The 21,164-nt window shown below is 55.7% G+C and overlaps 3 protein-coding genes across 3 annotated transcripts; all 3 read right to left on the reverse strand.

The window, feature by feature from the left end:
* Positions 1-429: 429 nt before the first annotated feature.
* On the reverse strand, positions 430-8,247 carry LOC127015519 (inositol 1,4,5-trisphosphate receptor-interacting protein-like 1). Its single transcript, XM_050895509.1, has 2 exons — positions 8,109-8,247; positions 430-1,913 (listed from the first exon to the last, which is right to left on the reverse strand). Exon 2 carries the CDS (start codon positions 1,908-1,910, stop codon positions 903-905), a length of 1,008 nt encoding a protein of 335 aa, XP_050751466.1. The 5' UTR covers positions 1,911-1,913; positions 8,109-8,247; the 3' UTR covers positions 430-902.
* Positions 8,248-12,150: 3,903 nt separating this feature from the next.
* On the reverse strand, positions 12,151-13,158 carry LOC127015520 (inositol 1,4,5-trisphosphate receptor-interacting protein-like 1). Its single transcript, XM_050895510.1, has one exon. The coding sequence runs from the start codon at positions 13,156-13,158 to the stop codon at positions 12,151-12,153; it is 1,008 nt and encodes a 335-aa protein (XP_050751467.1).
* A 4,613-nt stretch (positions 13,159-17,771) lies between these two features.
* LOC127015521 (inositol 1,4,5-trisphosphate receptor-interacting protein-like 1) lies at positions 17,772-18,779 on the reverse strand. Its single transcript, XM_050895511.1, has one exon. The coding sequence runs from the start codon at positions 18,777-18,779 to the stop codon at positions 17,772-17,774; it is 1,008 nt and encodes a 335-aa protein (XP_050751468.1).
* Between the last annotated feature and the right edge of the window lie 2,385 nt (positions 18,780-21,164).

Below are 21,164 nucleotides of genomic sequence, written 5' to 3' on the forward strand. Positions count from 1 at the left end.
TCCATCCCAGCGCTCCCATCGCGGGACTCATTCCACCAACTCTGAGCACCTTCAGAGTCAGGACATGCTTGCTTGCGTTCAGATGGAATTTCATGTTTTTTCCTTTGTGCCCATTGGTTCTTCTCTTGTCAGAGGTCACTACTGAGAAAGGTCTGGCTCCCTTGGCCTCGTTCCCTCCCATCCGGCGTACACGCAGAGAGACGTCTTCCCCTTAAAATGGAAGCAGAGCAGAAAACTGGAAGAGAAGGGAAAAAGGGGTCAGGGGAAGCATTCTGTTTTGGTATTGCTTCCTCCCTCAAAATGCTGCCCCGCTGCTTCTGCATCTGAGCAGGTAGCAACCTGCTGCCTGCCCACATTCCCCAACAAAGTGTTGCACAGAGACTCACAGACAGAGGGTTGGTTAAAACAAGCTAATTTATTGTCATCTTGTCATCGCGCAAAGGCCCCAGAGGGGATCAGCTCCTTCCAACAGGATGGGTGGTCCCATCCTGTTACAGGTGGTAACAGGAGCCTCAGTTGCACTGGCACCTTCAGGTGGACCGGCAGAGATTCCTCGGACTCTGGTTATGCTGAGCCCCTCTTGAGCGGTGTCACCTCCATGCCTACTTTGCTCAGATCTGCGGCAGAGACTCGCCAGGCAGTCTCTGGGATGAGCAGGTTCTCTGTGTCCCAGTGTCCGAAATTGTTGCCCGGGCCCCCTCAGCGCGAGAGGAAAGTAGGTCCTCAGGGTCACAGGCATGGGTGGAAAAGCCTGTGACCACCAGGACAGGGGTGCAGAGCTGCAGGCCTCTGAGGTGGAAATTGTCCTGCTGGGTGTGCCTCGCCGTGAGCCTGAAAAGCGGCATCTCGACACCAGCGCAGCTCTCCGGCCACGGTGTGCTGCCGGTAAAGCTGGCCTCTGCCTACTCAAGGCGCAGGTAGGCGCCTGAGCTGCCTTGCTGCACTGCAAAAATCATCTCCGTGCAGATGTTCATCTTGGAGGTGCTTGTCAGCTGGAACCGGCAGGAGTGGGAGGAGGGCAGCACCGTCAGCTGGCAGTGGGGCGACTGAGGCAGAAGCAGCCAGGCTGATCTCACCAACAGTTGGACCCAGCAGGCGATTTTCTCCACGTCCAAGTAGGAGCCTGTGCAGAGGGTGCGTAGGAGGTCCGAGCTCTGGTCCCTGGGCAGCGTGCCGTCGGGGTGGTGGAGAAAGCACAGAACATCCCCCAGCAGCGGCTCCCTCGAGCACATGCACTCCCGCACCACACGGATGCTGGAGTGCCTTGCTGGCAGCTGCCCCGTGGTGCCCAGCTCCAGGCTGAAAGAGTGCCCGGGGGGTGGCCGCAGGAACACGAGCAGGCGGTAGGCGATGCTGTTCTCCTGGACGCTCCAGGCTTCACAGGTGCCGTCCATCCCAATGGCCGGGTGCATCTGCGGCATGAAAGTCCTCTTGCAAAGCACGCGGCAGACACCAAGGAGGTCACCCACCAGCTCCTGCAGCACCTTGCACGTGTCGGGCAGGCCCTGAGTCGGCGATGGGGTGGATGCAGCCAAAGACCTGATGCCGTTGTGTGCACCATTGAGGTCTTCCTCCTCCTCATCGTCCTCCTCCTTGCTGCTGGAGCTGTCCTGCTCGCTGCAGCTGTCCCAGGTAAGCTTCGTTTCCCTGGCCAGCCAGCAGACCTCAGCGAGCAGGACCAGGGCTCCTGCAGCGATCCACAGCAGCCGCTGCTGCAACACAGAAAGGAGCGTGGCTTCCTCCGCGCCCCTGCTCCGCTCAACCTCCTGCAGCAGCCGAGTCATCTCCTGACGCAGATACTCCTCACGCTGCTGCATCCGCTGGGCCGTGGCCACATCTGTCTGGGCATCGGGCTTCAGCCCGTGCTGGATGGCCAGCACAGCCAGGACGAGGGCGACTGCCGCAACCATGGCCTGGAGGAGGCGGGAGAAAAGGGGGCTGAGCAGGGCTGGGTGGCAGGGAGCACGGGGCTAGGGGAGCGGGGCAGGAGCCGCCTGGAGCCGGGGGCCGGCAGGAGAGGGGGTGCGGGAGGTGGGAGGGAGCAAGGGCAGGGTTTGTGAGCAGTGCCTGGATGGGAGCCACGGGCTCTGCCAGGAAAGCGTTTGGGCACTGGTGTCGACAGGCTCGAAGGGGCCGCAGGCCCTGGCTGGAGGCAGCACGGGGCCCATCCCGCCCAAGCCGCCCTGATGGCCAGCCCCTGCCTGGGCTGTGCCCCGTGAATGGGCAAGGGACACCCGAGCAGAGTCTCCCGAGGCCCCATCCCTGCCACACGACAGCGTCCCATGGAGCCACGGGCGCCCGGCACGTCCCAGAGCCTCTCTGGGCACCTGCCAGCACTGGGAGCCCCCAGCACCTCTGCCCCCAGCCCCGAGGGCGGTACCGTGCCCTGCCCCGAGGGGCTCGGCTCTCGCTCTGGGTTAGGAACCCCCCGGCCATCTGCCCCGTCCCCCATCCAGCCCAGCCTTCCCCCTGCATGCTGCACTCACCGATCGCCCAAGTCAAACAGAGGTGGGGCTGCGTGGTGATGTCCCTGGGGACGGCTCCCATTGTGACCTGTCCTCTGTGCTGTCACAGCCGCCAGAGCAGCATCGCCCAGGCGGCAAGCCCCAGCCTTCGTCCCGCCGCCCGGCTCAGCGGGTCCTGGACATCACAGCAAGTTGTCCTGGTTTCGGCTAGGACAGAGTTAATTTTCTTCCTAGTAGCTGGTATAGTGCTGTGTTTTGGATTTAGTAGGAAAATAATGTTGATAACACACTGACGTTTTTAGTTGTTGCTAAGTAGTGTTTATACTAAGTCAAGGATTTTTCAGCTTCTCATGCCCAGCCAGCAAGAAGGCTGGAGGGGCACAAGAAGCTGGGAGGGGACACCATCAGGACAGCTGACCCAAACTGGCCAAAGAGCTATTCCATACCATATGACATCATGCCCAGTATATAAACTGGGGGAGCTGGCTGGAGGGGGGATCGCGGCTCGGGAACTAACTGGGCATCAGTCAACGAGTGGTGAGCAATTGCATTGTGCACCACTTGCTTTGTATAGTTTAATTCTTTTAGTATTACTATTGTCATATTAATATTATCATTATCATTGTTTTTCATTCCTTTCTGTCCTATTAAACTGTCTTTATCTCAACTCACGAGGTTTTTTTCCTGATTCTCTCCCCATCCCAGGGGTGGGGGGGCAGTGAGCGAGCTTAGCTGCCGGCTGGGGTTAAACCACGACACAAGTACAAACCGGCCCGGCAGGAGCGAGCTCCCAGGGGCTCTCTTGACAAAGCGGGCTCCTCATAAGACTTGCTCTCTAGAGCCTTCACCAGTTTCGTTGCTCCTCTTTGGATGCGCTCCAGCACCTCAGTGTCTTTCTTGCCGTGAGGGGCCCAACACCGAACACAGTATTCGAGGTGTGGTCTCACCAGTGCTGAGTACAGGGGGACGATCGCTTCCCTAGTCCTGCTGACCACGCTATTTCTGATACCAGCCAGGGTGCTCTTGGCCTTCTTGGCTGCCTGGGCACACGGCTGGCTCACATTCAGCCGGCTGTCGACCAGCCCTCCCAGATCCCTTTCTGCAGGGCTGCTCTCCAGCCACTCCTCTCCCAATTTATGCTTGTGCCCAGCAGTACTCCGTCCTAGGTGCGGAATCCAGCATTTGACTTGTTAAATTTCATCCCATTAATCATTGCCCAATGCTCCAACCTATCTAGATCCCTCTGCAAGGCATCTTGTCCCTCAAGAGAGTCAACAGCACCTCCCAGTTTGGTATCATCAGCAAACTTGCTAATGGTGCATTCAACTCCTGCATGCAGATCGTTGATAAACCTATTGAACAGAACTGGCCCTAGAATTTAACCCTGAGGAACACTGCTGGTGACCGGTCACCAGCCCGATGTAGCTCCATTCACTACAACGCTTTGAGCTCTACCCTTCATCCAGTTCTTCACTCAGCGCACCGTGAACCCTCTCATCCCACAGCTGGACAGCTTGTCCAGAAGGATGCTGTGAGGGACAGTATCAAAAGCCTTACTAAGATCCTGAAAAACTACATGCACCACCTACCCTTCATTCACTAGGCAGGTGACCTTACCATAGAAGGATATCAAATCAGTTAAACCGGACTTTCCCTTTGTGAATCCATGTGGACTGTGCCTGATGATTGCATTATTCTTTAAATGCCCTTCACTAGTACCCAGTATGATCTTCTCCGTAATTTTTCCAGGAACTGAGGTTAGACTAACAGGTCTGTAGTTCCCTGGGTCTTCCCTCATGCCCTTCTTGTAAATTGGAATAACATTGGCTAGCTTCCAGTCAGCAGGGACCTCCCCAGACTCCCAAGACCTTTGGTAGATGATCGAGAGGGGTCCTACCATAACATCCACTAGCTCCTTCAGTACTCTGGGATGAATCCCATCAGGCCCCATGGAGTTGTGTACATTCCGCTGATACAGCTGGTTCCTTACAATTTCAGTGTCCACAAATGGAAAGTCAAAGACTCAGGGGACCAGGCAGTCCAAGGTCCATCAGTATTGTCAAAGACTGAGGCAAAAAAAGTATTAAATGCCTCCGCTTTTTCTTCATCCCTTCACTTAGTCAGGTGACCATCTTCAACAAGTATTGGTCCGACGTTTTCTTTAGACCCCCTCTTGCTATTAATGTACTTAAAAAAGCCCTTCTTGGTATCTGGCACAGCACCGGCCAGTTTCAACTCTAATTGAGCTTTGGCCTTTCGTGTCTTCTCCCTGCATATACGAACCACAGCTCTGTACTCTCCCTGCAAAGCCTGACCTTGCTTCCAGAGGTCACACAATTTCTTTTTCCTCTTGAGCTCCACGAGGAGTTCCCTTTTCACCCAAGCTGGTCGTCTGCCCCGCTTGCTTGACTTCTGACACAACGGGATTGCCCGCTCCTGTGCTTCTAAAAGGTGGTTCCTAAAAACTGACCAGCACTCACAGACTCCCAAGCCTTCAAAAGCAGATTCCCAGGGTACTCTGCTAAATAGCTCCCTGAATAGCTTACAGTTTGCTCTCCTGAAGTCCAGGGTAGCAACTCTGCTGTCCTTTTTTCTCATTACACTGAAAATTTTAAACTCAACCATTTCATGATCACTGTGGCCAACACAGCCACCTACCATCCCATCTCCCGTGAGTCGTTCTCTATTCACAAACAGCAAGTCTAGGAGGGGGGCATCTTTCCTAGTTGGCTCACTGAGTACCTGTGACAAGAAGTTCTCTATCTATCTATCTATCTATCTATCTATCTATCTATCTATCTGTCTCCTACAAACTTCAAGAATTTCCAAGACCTGCTCGTCACAGCAGTATGGTATTCCCAGCTGATGCCTGGGAAGTTGAAATCTCCCATAAGGACAAGGGCTACCGATCCAGAAATTTCTCCTAATTGCCTGTAGAGTAGTAACTCATCAGTGCTTAAATTCTGGCTGGGCGATCGGTCGTAGACACCCACTACAACATCTACTTTGTTTTCCAGCCCCCTAATCTTCACCCAGAGGCTTTCAACCACATCATCACTAACTGTAAAGGCTGTACAATCAAACATCTCCTTTGCATACAGCGCAACACCTCCCCCTCGCCTGCCCTGCCAATCGCTCCTGAACAGCCTGTAGCCCTCCATCCCAGCGCTCCCATCGCGGGACTCATTCCACCAACTCTGAGCACCTTCAGAGTCAGGACATGCTTGCTTGCGTTCAGATGGAATTTCATGTTTTTTCCTTTGTGCCCATTGGTTCTTCTCTTGTCAGAGGTCACTACTGAGAAAGGTCTGGCTCCCTTGGCCTCGTTCCCTCCCATCCGGCGTACACGCAGAGAGACGTCTTCCCCTTAAAATGGAAGCAGAGCAGAAAACTGGAAGAGAAGGGAAAAAGGGGTCAGGGGAAGCATTCTGTTTTGGTATTGCTTCCTCCCCTCAAAATGCTGCCCCGCTGCTTCTGCATCTGAGCAGGTAGCAACCTGCTGCCTGCCCACATTCCCCAACAAAGTGTTGCACAGAGACTCACAGACAGAGGGTTGGTTAAAACAAGCTAATTTATTGTCATCTTGTCATCGCGCAAAGGCCCCAGAGGGGATCAGCTCCTTCCAACAGGATGGGTGGTCCCATCCTGTTACAGGTGGTAACAGGAGCCTCAGTTGCACTGGCACCTTCAGGTGGACCGGCAGAGATTCCTCGGACTCTGGTTATGCTGAGCCCCTCTTGAGCGGTGTCACCTCCATGCCTACTTTGCTCAGATCTGCGGCAGAGACTCGCCAGGCAGTCTCTGGGATGAGCAGGTTCTCTGTGTCCCAGTGTCCGAAATTGTTGCCCGGGCCCCCTCAGCGCGAGAGGAAAGTAGGTCCTCAGGGTCACAGGCATGGGTGGAAAAGCCTGTGACCACCAGGACAGGGGTGCAGAGCTGCAGGCCTCTGAGGTGGAAATTGTCCTGCTGGGTGTGCCTCGCCGTGAGCCTGAAAAGCGGCATCTCGACACCAGCGCAGCTCTCCGGCCACGGTGTGCTGCCGGTAAAGCTGGCCTCTGCCTACTCAAGGCGCAGGTAGGCGCCTGAGCTGCCTTGCTGCACTGCAAAAATCATCTCCGTGCAGATGTTCATCTTGGAGGTGCTTGTCAGCTGGAACCGGCAGGAGTGGGAGGAGGGCAGCACCGTCAGCTGGCAGTGGGGCGACTGAGGCAGAAGCAGCCAGGCTGATCTCACCAACAGTTGGACCCAGCAGGCGATTTTCTCCACGTCCAAGTAGGAGCCTGTGCAGAGGGTGCGTAGGAGGTCCGAGCTCTGGTCCCTGGGCAGCGTGCCGTCGGGGTGGTGGAGAAAGCACAGAACATCCCCCAGCAGCGGCTCCCTCGAGCACATGCACTCCCGCACCACACGGATGCTGGAGTGCCTTGCTGGCAGCTGCCCCGTGGTGCCCAGCTCCAGGCTGAAAGAGTGCCCGGGGGTGGCCGCAGGAACACGAGCAGGCGGTAGGCGATGCTGTTCTCCTGGACGCTCCAGGCTTCACAGGTGCCGTCCATCCCAATGGCCGGGTGCATCTGCGGCATGAAAGTCCTCTTGCAAAGCACGCGGCAGACACCAAGGAGGTCACCCACCAGCTCCTGCAGCACCTTGCACGTGTCGGGCAGGCCCTGAGTCGGCGATGGGGTGGATGCAGCCAAAGACCTGATGCCGTTGTGTGCACCATTGAGGTCTTCCTCCTCCTCATCGTCCTCCTCCTTGCTGCTGGAGCTGTCCTGCTCGCTGCAGCTGTCCCAGGTAAGCTTCGTTTCCCTGGCCAGCCAGCAGACCTCAGCGAGCAGGACCAGGGCTCCTGCAGCGATCCACAGCAGCCGCTGCTGCAACACAGAAAGGAGCGTGGCTTCCTCCGCGCCCCTGCTCCGCTCAACCTCCTGCAGCAGCCGAGTCATCTCCTGACGCAGATACTCCTCACGCTGCTGCATCCGCTGGGCCGTGGCCACATCTGTCTGGGCATCGGGCTTCAGCCCGTGCTGGATGGCCAGCACAGCCAGGACGAGGGCGACTGCCGCAACCATGGCCTGGAGGAGGCGGGAGAAAAGGGGGCTGAGCAGGGCTGGGTGGCAGGGAGCACGGGGCTAGGGGAGCGGGGCAGGAGCCGCCTGGAGCCGGGGGCCGGCAGGAGAGGGGGTGCGGGAGGTGGGAGGGAGCAAGGGCAGGGTTTGTGAGCAGTGCCTGGATGGGAGCCACGGGCTCTGCCAGGAAAGCGTTTGGGCACTGGTGTCGACAGGCTCGAAGGGGCCGCAGGCCCTGGCTGGAGGCAGCACGGGGCCCATCCCGCCCAAGCCGCCCTGATGGCCAGCCCCTGCCTGGGCTGTGCCCCGTGAATGGGCAAGGGACACCCGAGCAGAGTCTCCCGAGGCCCCATCCCTGCCACACGACAGCGTCCCATGGAGCCACGGGCGCCCGGCACGTCCCCAGAGCCTCTCTGGGCACCTGCCAGCACTGGGAGCCCCCAGCACCTCTGCCCCCAGCCCCGAGGGCGGTACCGTGCCCTGCCCCGAGGGGCTCGGCTCTCGCTCTGGGTTAGGAACCCCCCGGCCATCTGCCCCGTCCCCCATCCAGCCCAGCCTTCCCCCTGCATGCTGCACTCACCGATCGCCCAAGTCAAACAGAGGTGGGGCTGCGTGGTGATGTCCCTGGGGACGGCTCCCATTGTGACCTGTCCTCTGTGCTGTCACAGCCGCCAGAGCAGCATCGCCCAGGCGGCAAGCCCCAGCCTTCGTCCCCGCCGCCCGGCTCAGCGGGTCCTGGACATCACAGCAAGTTGTCCTGGTTTCGGCTAGGACAGAGTTAATTTTCTTCCTAGTAGCTGGTATAGTGCTGTGTTTTGGATTTAGTAGGAAAATAATGTTGATAACACACTGACGTTTTTAGTTGTTGCTAAGTAGTGTTTATACTAAGTCAAGGATTTTTCAGCTTCTCATGCCCAGCCAGCAAGAAGGCTGGAGGGGCACAAGAAGCTGGGAGGGGACACCATCAGGACAGCTGACCCAAACTGGCCAAAGAGCTATTCCATACCATATGACATCATGCCCAGTATATAAACTGGGGGAGCTGGCTGGGAGGGGGGATCGCGGCTCGGGAACTAACTGGGCATCAGTCAACGAGTGGTGAGCAATTGCATTGTGCACCACTTGCTTTGTATAGTTTAATTCTTTTAGTATTACTATTGTCATATTAATATTATCATTATCATTGTTTTTCATTCCTTTCTGTCCTATTAAACTGTCTTTATCTCAACTCACGAGGTTTTTTTCCTGATTCTCTCCCCCATCCCAGGGGTGGGGGGGGCAGTGAGCGAGCTTAGCTGCCGGCTGGGGTTAAACCACGACACAAGTACAAACCGGCCCGGCAGGAGCGAGCTCCCAGGGGCTCTCTTGACAAAGCGGGCTCCTCATAAGACTTGCTCTCTAGAGCCTTCACCAGTTTCGTTGCTCCTCTTTGGATGCGCTCCAGCACCTCAGTGTCTTTCTTGCCGTGAGGGGCCCAACACCGAACACAGTATTCGAGGTGTGGTCTCACCAGTGCTGAGTACAGGGGGACGATCGCTTCCCTAGTCCTGCTGACCACGCTATTTCTGATACCAGCCAGGGTGCTCTTGGCCTTCTTGGCTGCCTGGGCACACGGCTGGCTCACATTCAGCCGGCTGTCGACCAGCCCTCCCAGATCCCTTTCTGCAGGGCTGCTCTCCAGCCACTCCTCTCCCAATTTATGCTTGTGCCCAGCAGTACTCCGTCCTAGGTGCGGAATCCAGCATTTGACTTGTTAAATTTCATCCCATTAATCATTGCCCAATGCTCCAACCTATCTAGATCCCTCTGCAAGGCATCTTGTCCCTCAAGAGAGTCAACAGCACCTCCCAGTTTGGTATCATCAGCAAACTTGCTAATGGTGCATTCAACTCCTGCATGCAGATCGTTGATAAACCTATTGAACAGAACTGGCCCTAGAATTTAACCCTGAGGAACACTGCTGGTGACCGGTCACCAGCCCGATGTAGCTCCATTCACTACAACGCTTTGAGCTCTACCCTTCATCCAGTTCTTCACTCAGCGCACCGTGAACCCTCTCATCCCACAGCTGGACAGCTTGTCCAGAAGGATGCTGTGAGGGACAGTATCAAAAGCCTTACTAAGATCCTGAAAAACTACATGCACCACCTACCCTTCATTCACTAGGCAGGTGACCTTACCATAGAAGGATATCAAATCAGTTAAACCGGACTTTCCCTTTGTGAATCCATGTGGACTGTGCCTGATGATTGCATTATTCTTTAAATGCCCTTCACTAGTACCCAGTATGATCTTCTCCGTAATTTTTCCAGGAACTGAGGTTAGACTAACAGGTCTGTAGTTCCCTGGGTCTTCCCTCATGCCCTTCTTGTAAATTGGAATAACATTGGCTAGCTTCCAGTCAGCAGGGACCTCCCCAGACTCCCAAGACCTTTGGTAGATGATCGAGAGGGGTCCTACCATAACATCCACTAGCTCCTTCAGTACTCTGGGATGAATCCCATCAGGCCCCATGGAGTTGTGTACATTCCGCTGATACAGCTGGTTCCTTACAATTTCAGTGTCCACAAATGGAAAGTCAAAGACTCAGGGGACCAGGCAGTCCAAGGTCCATCAGTATTGTCAAAGACTGAGGCAAAAAAAGTATTAAATGCCTCCGCTTTTTCTTCATCCCTTCACTTAGTCAGGTGACCATCTTCAACAAGTATTGGTCCGACGTTTTCTTTAGACCCCCTCTTGCTATTAATGTACTTAAAAAAGCCCTTCTTGGTATCTGGCACAGCACCGGCCAGTTTCAACTCTAATTGAGCTTTGGCCTTTCGTGTCTTCTCCCTGCATATACGAACCACAGCTCTGTACTCTCCCTGCAAAGCCTGACCTTGCTTCCAGAGGTCACACAATTTCTTTTTCCTCTTGAGCTCCACGAGGAGTTCCCTTTTCACCCAAGCTGGTCGTCTGCCCCGCTTGCTTGACTTCTGACACAACGGGATTGCCCGCTCCTGTGCTTCTAAAAGGTGGTTCCTAAAAACTGACCAGCACTCACAGACTCCCAAGCCTTCAAAAGCAGATTCCCAGGGTACTCTGCTAAATAGCTCCCTGAATAGCTTACAGTTTGCTCTCCTGAAGTCCAGGGTAGCAACTCTGCTGTCCTTTTTTCTCATTACACTGAAAATTTTAAACTCAACCATTTCATGATCACTGTGGCCAACACAGCCACCTACCATCCCATCTCCCGTGAGTCGTTCTCTATTCACAAACAGCAAGTCTAGGAGGGGGGCATCTTTCCTAGTTGGCTCACTGAGTACCTGTGACAAGAAGTTCTCTATCTATCTATCTATCTATCTATCTATCTATCTATCTATCTGTCTCCTACAAACTTCAAGAATTTCCAAGACCTGCTCGTCACAGCAGTATGGTATTCCCAGCTGATGCCTGGGAAGTTGAAATCTCCCATAAGGACAAGGGCTACCGATCCAGAAATTTCTCCTAATTGCCTGTAGAGTAGTAACTCATCAGTGCTTAAATTCTGGCTGGGCGATCGGTCGTAGACACCCACTACAACATCTACTTTGTTTTCCAGCCCCCTAATCTTCACCCAGAGGCTTTCAACCACATCATCACTAACTGTAAAGGCTGTACAATCAAACATCTCCTTTGCATACAGCGCAACACCTCCCCCTCGCCTGCCCTGCCAATCGCTCCTGAACAGCCTGTAGCCCTCCATCCCAGCGCTCCCATCGCGGGACTCATTCCACCAACTCTGAGCACCTTCAGAGTCAGGACATGCTTGCTTGCGTTCAGATGGAATTTCATGTTTTTTCCTTTGTGCCCATTGGTTCTTCTCTTGTCAGAGGTCACTACTGAGAAAGGTCTGGCTCCCTTGGCCTCGTTCCCTCCCATCCGGCGTACACGCAGAGAGACGTCTTCCCCTTAAAATGGAAGCAGAGCAGAAAACTGGAAGAGAAGGGAAAAAGGGGTCAGGGGAAGCATTCTGTTTTGGTATTGCTTCCTCCCCTCAAAATGCTGCCCCGCTGCTTCTGCATCTGAGCAGGTAGCAACCTGCTGCCTGCCCACATTCCCCAACAAAGTGTTGCACAGAGACTCACAGACAGAGGGTTGGTTAAAACAAGCTAATTTATTGTCATCTTGTCATCGCGCAAAGGCCCCAGAGGGGATCAGCTCCTTCCAACAGGATGGGTGGTCCCATCCTGTTACAGGTGGTAACAGGAGCCTCAGTTGCACTGGCACCTTCAGGTGGACCGGCAGAGATTCCTCGGACTCTGGTTATGCTGAGCCCCTCTTGAGCGGTGTCACCTCCATGCCTACTTTGCTCAGATCTGCGGCAGAGACTCGCCAGGCAGTCTCTGGGATGAGCAGGTTCTCTGTGTCCCAGTGTCCGAAATTGTTGCCCGGGCCCCCTCAGCGCGAGAGGAAAGTAGGTCCTCAGGGTCACAGGCATGGGTGGAAAAGCCTGTGACCACCAGGACAGGGGTGCAGAGCTGCAGGCCTCTGAGGTGGAAATTGTCCTGCTGGGTGTGCCTCGCCGTGAGCCTGAAAAGCGGCATCTCGACACCAGCGCAGCTCTCCGGCCACGGTGTGCTGCCGGTAAAGCTGGCCTCTGCCTACTCAAGGCGCAGGTAGGCGCCTGAGCTGCCTTGCTGCACTGCAAAAATCATCTCCGTGCAGATGTTCATCTTGGAGGTGCTTGTCAGCTGGAACCGGCAGGAGTGGGAGGAGGGCAGCACCGTCAGCTGGCAGTGGGGCGACTGAGGCAGAAGCAGCCAGGCTGATCTCACCAACAGTTGGACCCAGCAGGCGATTTTCTCCACGTCCAAGTAGGAGCCTGTGCAGAGGGTGCGTAGGAGGTCCGAGCTCTGGTCCCTGGGCAGCGTGCCGTCGGGGTGGTGGAGAAAGCACAGAACATCCCCCAGCAGCGGCTCCCTCGAGCACATGCACTCCCGCACCACACGGATGCTGGAGTGCCTTGCTGGCAGCTGCCCCGTGGTGCCCAGCTCCAGGCTGAAAGAGTGCCCGGGGGGTGGCCGCAGGAACACGAGCAGGCGGTAGGCGATGCTGTTCTCCTGGACGCTCCAGGCTTCACAGGTGCCGTCCATCCCAATGGCCGGGTGCATCTGCGGCATGAAAGTCCTCTTGCAAAGCACGCGGCAGACACCAAGGAGGTCACCCACCAGCTCCTGCAGCACCTTGCACGTGTCGGGCAGGCCCTGAGTCGGCGATGGGGTGGATGCAGCCAAAGACCTGATGCCGTTGTGTGCACCATTGAGGTCTTCCTCCTCCTCATCGTCCTCCTCCTTGCTGCTGGAGCTGTCCTGCTCGCTGCAGCTGTCCCAGGTAAGCTTCGTTTCCCTGGCCAGCCAGCAGACCTCAGCGAGCAGGACCAGGGCTCCTGCAGCGATCCACAGCAGCCGCTGCTGCAACACAGAAAGGAGCGTGGCTTCCTCCGCGCCCCTGCTCCGCTCAACCTCCTGCAGCAGCCGAGTCATCTCCTGACGCAGATACTCCTCACGCTGCTGCATCCGCTGGGCCGTGGCCACATCTGTCTGGGCATCGGGCTTCAGCCCGTGCTGGATGGCCAGCACAGCCAGGACGAGGGCGACTGCCGCAACCATGGCCTGGAGGAGGCGGGAGAAAAGGGGGCTGAGCAGGGCTGGGTGGCAGGGAGCACGGGGCTAGGGGAGCGGGGCAGGAGCCGCCTGGAGCCGGGGGCCGGCAGGAGAGGGGGTGCGGGAGGTGGGAGGGAGCAAGGGCAGGGTTTGTGAGCAGTGCCTGGATGGGAGCCACGGGCTCTGCCAGGAAAGCGTTTGGGCACTGGTGTCGACAGGCTCGAAGGGGCCGCAGGCCCTGGCTGGAGGCAGCACGGGGCCCATCCCGCCCAAGCCGCCCTGATGGCCAGCCCCTGCCTGGGCTGTGCCCCGTGAATGGGCAAGGGACACCCGAGCAGAGTCTCCCGAGGCCCCATCCCTGCCACACGACAGCGTCCCATGCAGCCACGGGCGCCCGGCACGTCCCCAGAGCCTCTCTGGGCACCTGCCAGCACTGGGAGCCCCCAGCACCTCTGCCCCCAGCCCCGAGGGCGGTACCGTGCCCTGCCCCGAGGGGCTCGGCTCTCGCTCTGGGTTAGGAACCCCCGGCCATCTGCCCCGTCCCCCATCCAGCCCAGCCTTCCCCCTGCATGCTGCACTCACCGATCGCCCAAGTCAAACAGAGGTGGGGCTGCGTGGTGATGTCCCTGGGGACGGCTCCCATTGTGACCTGTCCTCTGTGCTGTCACAGCCGCCAGAGCAGCATCGCCCAGGCGGCAAGCCCCAGCCTTCGTCCCCGCCGCCCGGCTCAGCGGGTCCTGGACATCACAGCAAGTTGTCCTGGTTTCGGCTAGGACAGAGTTAATTTTCTTCCTAGTAGCTGGTATAGTGCTGTGTTTTGGATTTAGTAGGAAAATAATGTTGATAACACACTGACGTTTTTAGTTGTTGCTAAGTAGTGTTTATACTAAGTCAAGGATTTTTCAGCTTCTCATGCCCAGCCAGCAAGAAGGCTGGAGGGGCACAAGAAGCTGGGAGGGGACACCATCAGGACAGCTGACCCAAACTGGCCAAAGAGCTATTCCATACCATATGACATCATGCCCAGTATATAAACTGGGGGAGCTGGCTGGGAGGGGGGATCGCGGCTCGGGAACTAACTGGGCATCAGTCAACGAGTGGTGAGCAATTGCATTGTGCACCACTTGCTTTGTATAGTTTAATTCTTTTAGTATTACTATTGTCATATTAATATTATCATTATCATTGTTTTTCATTCCTTTCTGTCCTATTAAACTGTCTTTATCTCAACTCACGAGGTTTTTTTCCTGATTCTCTCCCCCATCCCAGGGGTGGGGGGGCAGTGAGCGAGCTTAGCTGCCGGCTGGGGTTAAACCACGACACAAGTACAAACCGGCCCGGCAGGAGCGAGCTCCCAGGGGCTCTCTTGACAAAGCGGGCTCCTCATAAGACTTGCTCTCTAGAGCCTTCACCAGTTTCGTTGCTCCTCTTTGGATGCGCTCCAGCACCTCAGTGTCTTTCTTGCCGTGAGGGGCCCAACACCGAACACAGTATTCGAGGTGTGGTCTCACCAGTGCTGAGTACAGGGGGACGATCGCTTCCCTAGTCCTGCTGACCACGCTATTTCTGATACCAGCCAGGGTGCTCTTGGCCTTCTTGGCTGCCTGGGCACACGGCTGGCTCACATTCAGCCGGCTGTCGACCAGCCCTCCCAGATCCCTTTCTGCAGGGCTGCTCTCCAGCCACTCCTCTCCCAATTTATGCTTGTGCCCAGCAGTACTCCGTCCTAGGTGCGGAATCCAGCATTTGACTTGTTAAATTTCATCCCATTAATCATTGCCCAATGCTCCAACCTATCTAGATCCCTCTGCAAGGCATCTTGTCCCTCAAGAGAGTCAACAGCACCTCCCAGTTTGGTATCATCAGCAAACTTGCTAATGGTGCATTCAACTCCTGCATGCAGATCGTTGATAAACCTATTGAACAGAACTGGCCCTAGAATTTAACCCTGAGGAACACTGCTGGTGACCGGTCACCAGCCCGATGTAGCTCCATTCACTACAACGCTTTGAGCTCTACCCTTCATCCAGTTCTTCACTCAGCGCACCGTGAACCCTCTCATCCCACAGCTGGACAGCTTGTCCAGAAGGATGCTGTGAGGGACAGTATCAAAAGCCTTACTAAGATCCTGAAAAACTACATGCACCACCTACCCTTCATTCACTAGGCAGGTGACCTTACCATAGAAGGATATCAAATCAGTTAAACCGGACTTTCCCTTTGTGAATCCATGTGGACTGTGCCTGATGATTGCATTATTCTTTAAATGCCCTTCACTAGTACCCAGTATGATCTTCTCCGTAATTTTTCCAGGAACTGAGGTTAGACTAACAGGTCTGTAGTTCCCTGGGTCTTCCCTCATGCCCTTCTTGTAAATTGGAATAACATTGGCTAGCTTCCAGTCAGCAGGGACCTCCCCAGACTCCCAAGACCTTTGGTAGATGATCGAGAGGGGTCCTACCATAACATCCACTAGCTCCTTCAGTACTCTGGGATGAATCCCATCAGGCCCCATGGAGTTGTGTACATTCCGCTGATACAGCTGGTTCCTTACAATTTCAGTGTCCACAAATGGAAAGTCAAAGACTCAGGGGACCAGGCAGTCCAAGGTCCATCAGTATTGTCAAAGACTGAGGCAAAAAAAGTATTAAATGCCTCCGCTTTTTCTTCATCCCTTCACTTAGTCAGGTGACCATCTTCAACAAGTATTGGTCCGACGTTTTCTTTAGACCCCCTCTTGCTATTAATGTACTTAAAAAAGCCCTTCTTGGTATCTGGCACAGCACCGGCCAGTTTCAACTCTAATTGAGCTTTGGCCTTTCGTGTCTTCTCCCTGCATATACGAACCACAGCTCTGTACTCTCCCTGCAAAGCCTGACCTTGCTTCCAGAGGTCACACAATTTCTTTTTCCTCTTGAGCTCCACGAGGAGTTCCCTTTTCACCCAAGCTGGTCGTCTGCCCCGCTTGCTTGACTTCTGACACAACGGGATTGCCCGCTCCTGTGCTTCTAAAAGGTGGTTCCTAAAAACTGACCAGCACTCACAGACTCCCAAGCCTTCAAAAGCAGATTCCCAGGGTACTCTGCTAAATAGCTCCCTGAATAGCTTACAGTTTGCTCTCCTGAAGTCCAGGGTAGCAACTCTGCTGTCCTTTTTTCTCATTACACTGAAAATTTTAAACTCAACCATTTCATGATCACTGTGGCCAACACAGCCACCTACCATCCCATCTCCCGTGAGTCGTTCTCTATTCACAAACAGCAAGTCTAGGAGGGGGGCATCTTTCCTAGTTGGCTCACTGAGTACCTGTGACAAGAAGTTCTCTATCTATCTATCTATCTATCTATCTATCTATCTATCTGTCTCCTACAAACTTCAAGAATTTCCAAGACCTGCTCGTCACAGCAGTATGGTATTCCCAGCTGATGCCTGGGAAGTTGAAATCTCCCATAAGGACAAGGGCTACCGATCCAGAAATTTCTCCTAATTGCCTGTAGAGTAGTAACTCATCAGTGCTTAAATTCTGGCTGGGCGATCGGTCGTAGACACCCACTACAACATCTACTTTGTTTTCCAGCCCCCTAATCTTCACCCAGAGGCTTTCAACCACATCATCACTAACTGTAAAGGCTGTACAATCAAACATCTCCTTTGCATACAGCGCAACACCTCCCCCTCGCCTGCCCTGCCAATCGCTCCTGAACAGCCTGTAGCCCTCCATCCCAGCGCTCCCATCGCGGGACTCATTCCACCAACTCTGAGCACCTTCAGAGTCAGGACATGCTTGCTTGCGTTCAGATGGAATTTCATGTTTTTTCCTTTGTGCCCATTGGTTCTTCTCTTGTCAGAGGTCACTACTGAGAAAGGTCTGGCTCCCTTGGCCTCGTTCCCTCCCATCCGGCGTACACGCAGAGAGACGTCTTCCCCTTAAAATGGAAGCAGAGCAGAAAACTGGAAGAGAAGGGAAAAAGGGGTCAGGGGAAGCATTCTGTTTTGGTATTGCTTCCTCCCCTCAAAATGCTGCCCCGCTGCTTCTGCATCTGAGCAGGTAGCAACCTGCTGCCTGCCCACATTCCCCAACAAAGTGTTGCACAGAGACTCACAGACAGAGGGTTGGTTAAAACAAGCTAATTTATTGTCATCTTGTCATCGCGCAAAGGCCCCAGAGGGGATCAGCTCCTTCCAACAGGATGGGTGGTCCCATCCTGTTACAGGTGGTAACAGGAGCCTCAGTTGCACTGGCACCTTCAGGTGGACCGGCAGAGATTCCTCGGACTCTGGTTATGCTGAGCCCCTCTTGAGCGGTGTCACCTCCATGCCTACTTTGCTCAGATCTGCGGCAGAGACTCGCCAGGCAGTCTCTGGGATGAGCAGGTTCTCTGTGTCCCAGTGTCCGAAATTGTTGCCCGGGCCCCCTCAGCGCGAGAGGAAAGTAGGTCCTCAGGGTCACAGGCATGGGTGGAAAAGCCTGTGACCACCAGGACAGGGGTGCAGAGCTGCAGGCCTCTGAGGTGGAAATTGTCCTGCTGGGTGTGCCTCGCCGTGAGCCTGAAAAGCGGCATCTCGACACCAGCGCAGCTCTCCGGCCACGGTGTGCTGCCGGTAAAGCTGGCCTCTGCCTACTCAAGGCGCAGGTAGGCGCCTGAGCTGCCTTGCTGCACTGCAAAAATCATCTCCGTGCAGATGTTCATCTTGGAGGTGCTTGTCAGCTGGAACCGGCAGGAGTGGGAGGAGGGCAGCACCGTCAGCTGGCAGTGGGGCGACTGAGGCAGAAGCAGCCAGGCTGATCTCACCAACAGTTGGACCCAGCAGGCGATTTTCTCCACGTCCAAGTAGGAGCCTGTGCAGAGGGTGCGTAGGAGGTCCGAGCTCTGGTCCCTGGGCAGCGTGCCGTCGGGGTGGTGGAGAAAGCACAGAACATCCCCCAGCAGCGGCTCCCTCGAGCACATGCACTCCCGCACCACACGGATGCTGGAGTGCCTTGCTGGCAGCTGCCCCGTGGTGCCCAGCTCCAGGCTGAAAGAGTGCCCGGGGGGTGGCCGCAGGAACACGAGCAGGCGGTAGGCGATGCTGTTCTCCTGGACGCTCCAGGCTTCACAGGTGCCGTCCATCCCAATGGCCGGGTGCATCTGCGGCATGAAAGTCCTCTTGCAAAGCACGCGGCAGACACCAAGGAGGTCACCCACCAGCTCCTGCAGCACCTTGCACGTGTCGGGCAGGCCCTGAGTCGGCGATGGGGTGGATGCAGCCAAAGACCTGATGCCGTTGTGTGCACCATTGAGGTCTTCCTCCTCCTCATCGTCCTCCTCCTTGCTGCTGGAGCTGTCCTGCTCGCTGCAGCTGTCCCAGGTAAGCTTCGTTTCCCTGGCCAGCCAGCAGACCTCAGCGAGCAGGACCAGGGCTCCTGCAGCGATCCACAGCAGCCGCTGCTGCAACACAGAAAGGAGCGTGGCTTCCTCCGCGCCCCTGCTCCGCTCAACCTCCTGCAGCAGCCGAGTCATCTCCTGACGCAGATACTCCTCACGCTGCTGCATCCGCTGGGCCGTGGCCACATCTGTCTGGGCATCGGGCTTCAGCCCGTGCTGGATGGCCAGCACAGCCAGGACGAGGGCGACTGCCGCAACCATGGCCTGGAGGAGGCGGGAGAAAAGGGGGCTGAGCAGGGCTGGGTGGCAGGGAGCACGGGGCTAGGGGAGCGGGGCAGGAGCCGCCTGGAGCCGGGGGCCGGCAGGAGAGGGGGTGCGGGAGGTGGGAGGGAGCAAGGGCAGGGTTTGTGAGCAGTGCCTGGATGGGAGCCACGGGCTCTGCCAGGAAAGCGTTTGGGCACTGGTGTCGACAGGCTCGAAGGGGCCGCAGGCCCTGGCTGGAGGCAGCACGGGGCCCATCCCGCCCAAGCCGCCCTGATGGCCAGCCCCTGCCTGGGCTGTGCCCCGTGAATGGGCAAGGGACACCCGAGCAGAGTCTCCCGAGGCCCCATCCCTGCCACACGACAGCGTCCCATGCAGCCACGGGCGCCCGGCACGTCCCCAGAGCCTCTCTGGGCACCTGCCAGCACTGGGAGCCCCCAGCACCTCTGCCCCCAGCCCCGAGGGCGGTACCGTGCCCTGCCCCGAGGGGCTCGGCTCTCGCTCTGGGTTAGGAACCCCCCGGCCATCTGCCCCGTCCCCCATCCAGCCCAGCCTTCCCCCTGCATGCTGCACTCACCGATCGCCCAAGTCAAACAGAGGTGGGGCTGCGTGGTGATGTCCCTGGGGACGGCTCCCATTGTGACCTGTCCTCTGTGCTGTCACAGCCGCCAGAGCAGCATCGCCCAGGCGGCAAGCCCCAGCCTTCGTCCCCGCCGCCCGGCTCAGCGGGTCCTGGACATCACAGCAAGTTGTCCTGGTTTCGGCTAGGACAGAGTTAATTTTCTTCCTAGTAGCTGGTATAGTGCTGTGTTTTGGATTTAGTAGGAAAATAATGTTGATAACACACTGACGTTTTTAGTTGTTGCTAAGTAGTGTTTATACTAAGTCAAGGATTTTTCAGCTTCTCATGCCCAGCCAGCAAGAAGGCTGGAGGGGCACAAGAAGCTGGGAGGGGACACCATCAGGACAGCTGACCCAAACTGGCCAAAGAGCTATTCCATACCATATGACATCATGCCCAGTATATAAACTGGGGGAGCTGGCTGGGAGGGGGGATCGCGGCTCGGGAACTAACTGGGCATCAGTCAACGAGTGGTGAGCAATTGCATTGTGCACCACTTGCTTTGTATAGTTTAATTCTTTTAGTATTACTATTGTCATATTAATATTATCATTATCATTGTTTTTCATTCCTTTCTGTCCTATTAAACTGTCTTTATCTCAACTCACGAGGTTTTTTTCCTGATTCTCTCCCCCATCCCAGGGGTGGGGGGGCAGTGAGCGAGCTTAGCTGCCGGCTGGGGTTAAACCACGACACAAGTACAAACCGGCCCGGCAGGAGCGAGCTCCCAGGGGCTCTCTTGACAAAGCGGGCTCCTCATAAGACTTGCTCTCTAGAGCCTTCACCAGTTTCGTTGCTCCTCTTTGGATGCGCTCCAGCACCTCAGTGTCTTTCTTGCCGTGAGGGGCCCAACACCGAACACAGTATTCGAGGTGTGGTCTCACCAGTGCTGAGTACAGGGGGACGATCGCTTCCCTAGTCCTGCTGACCACGCTATTTCTGATACCAGCCAGGGTGCTCTTGGCCTTCTTGGCTGCCTGGGCACACGGCTGGCTCACATTCAGCCGGCTGTCGACCAGCCCTCCCAGATCCCTTTCTGCAGGGCTGCTCTCCAGCCACTCCTCTCCCAATTTATGCTTGTGCCCAGCAGTACTCCGTCCTAGGTGCGGAATCCAGCATTTGACTTGTTAAATTTCATCCCATTAATCATTGCCCAATGCTCCAACCTATCTAGATCCCTCTGCAAGGCATCTTGTCCTCAAGAGAGTCAACAGCACCTCCCAGTTTGGTATCATCAGCAAACTTGCTAATGGTGCATTCAACTCCTGCATGCAGATCGTTGATAAACCTATTGAACAGAACTGGCCCTAGAATTTAACCCTGAGGAACACTGCTGGTGACCGGTCACCAGCCCGATGTAGCTCCATTCACTACAACGCTTTGAGCTCTACCCTTCATCCAGTTCTTCACTCAGCGCACCGTGAACCCTCTCATCCCACAGCTGGACAGCTTGTCCAGAAGGATGCTGTGAGGGACAGTATCAAAAGCCTTACTAAGATCCTGAAAAACTACATGCACCACCTACCCTTCATTCACTAGGCAGGTGACCTTACCATAGAAGGATATCAAATCAGTTAAACCGGACTTTCCCTTTGTGAATCCATGTGGACTGTGCCTGATGATTGCATTATTCTTTAAATGCCCTTCACTAGTACCCAGTATGATCTTCTCCGTAATTTTTCCAGGAACTGAGGTTAGACTAACAGGTCTGTAGTTCCCTGGGTCTTCCCTCATGCCCTTCTTGTAAATTGGAATAACATTGG

The sequence above is a fragment of the Gymnogyps californianus genome, chromosome 4 (assembly GCF_018139145.2).
Source record: "Gymnogyps californianus isolate 813 chromosome 4, ASM1813914v2, whole genome shotgun sequence".
NCBI lineage: Eukaryota > Metazoa > Chordata > Aves > Accipitriformes > Cathartidae > Gymnogyps > Gymnogyps californianus.

What these genes read in the sequence shown, in the direction of transcription:
- LOC127015519 (XM_050895509.1), bottom strand. Translation starts at nt 1,910, where the DNA reads ATGGTTGCGGCAGTCGCCCTCGTCCTGGCTGTGCTGGCCATCCAGCAC.
- LOC127015521 (XM_050895511.1), bottom strand. Translation starts at nt 18,779, where the DNA reads ATGGTTGCGGCAGTCGCCCTCGTCCTGGCTGTGCTGGCCATCCAGCAC.
- LOC127015520 (XM_050895510.1), bottom strand. Translation starts at nt 13,158, where the DNA reads ATGGTTGCGGCAGTCGCCCTCGTCCTGGCTGTGCTGGCCATCCAGCAC.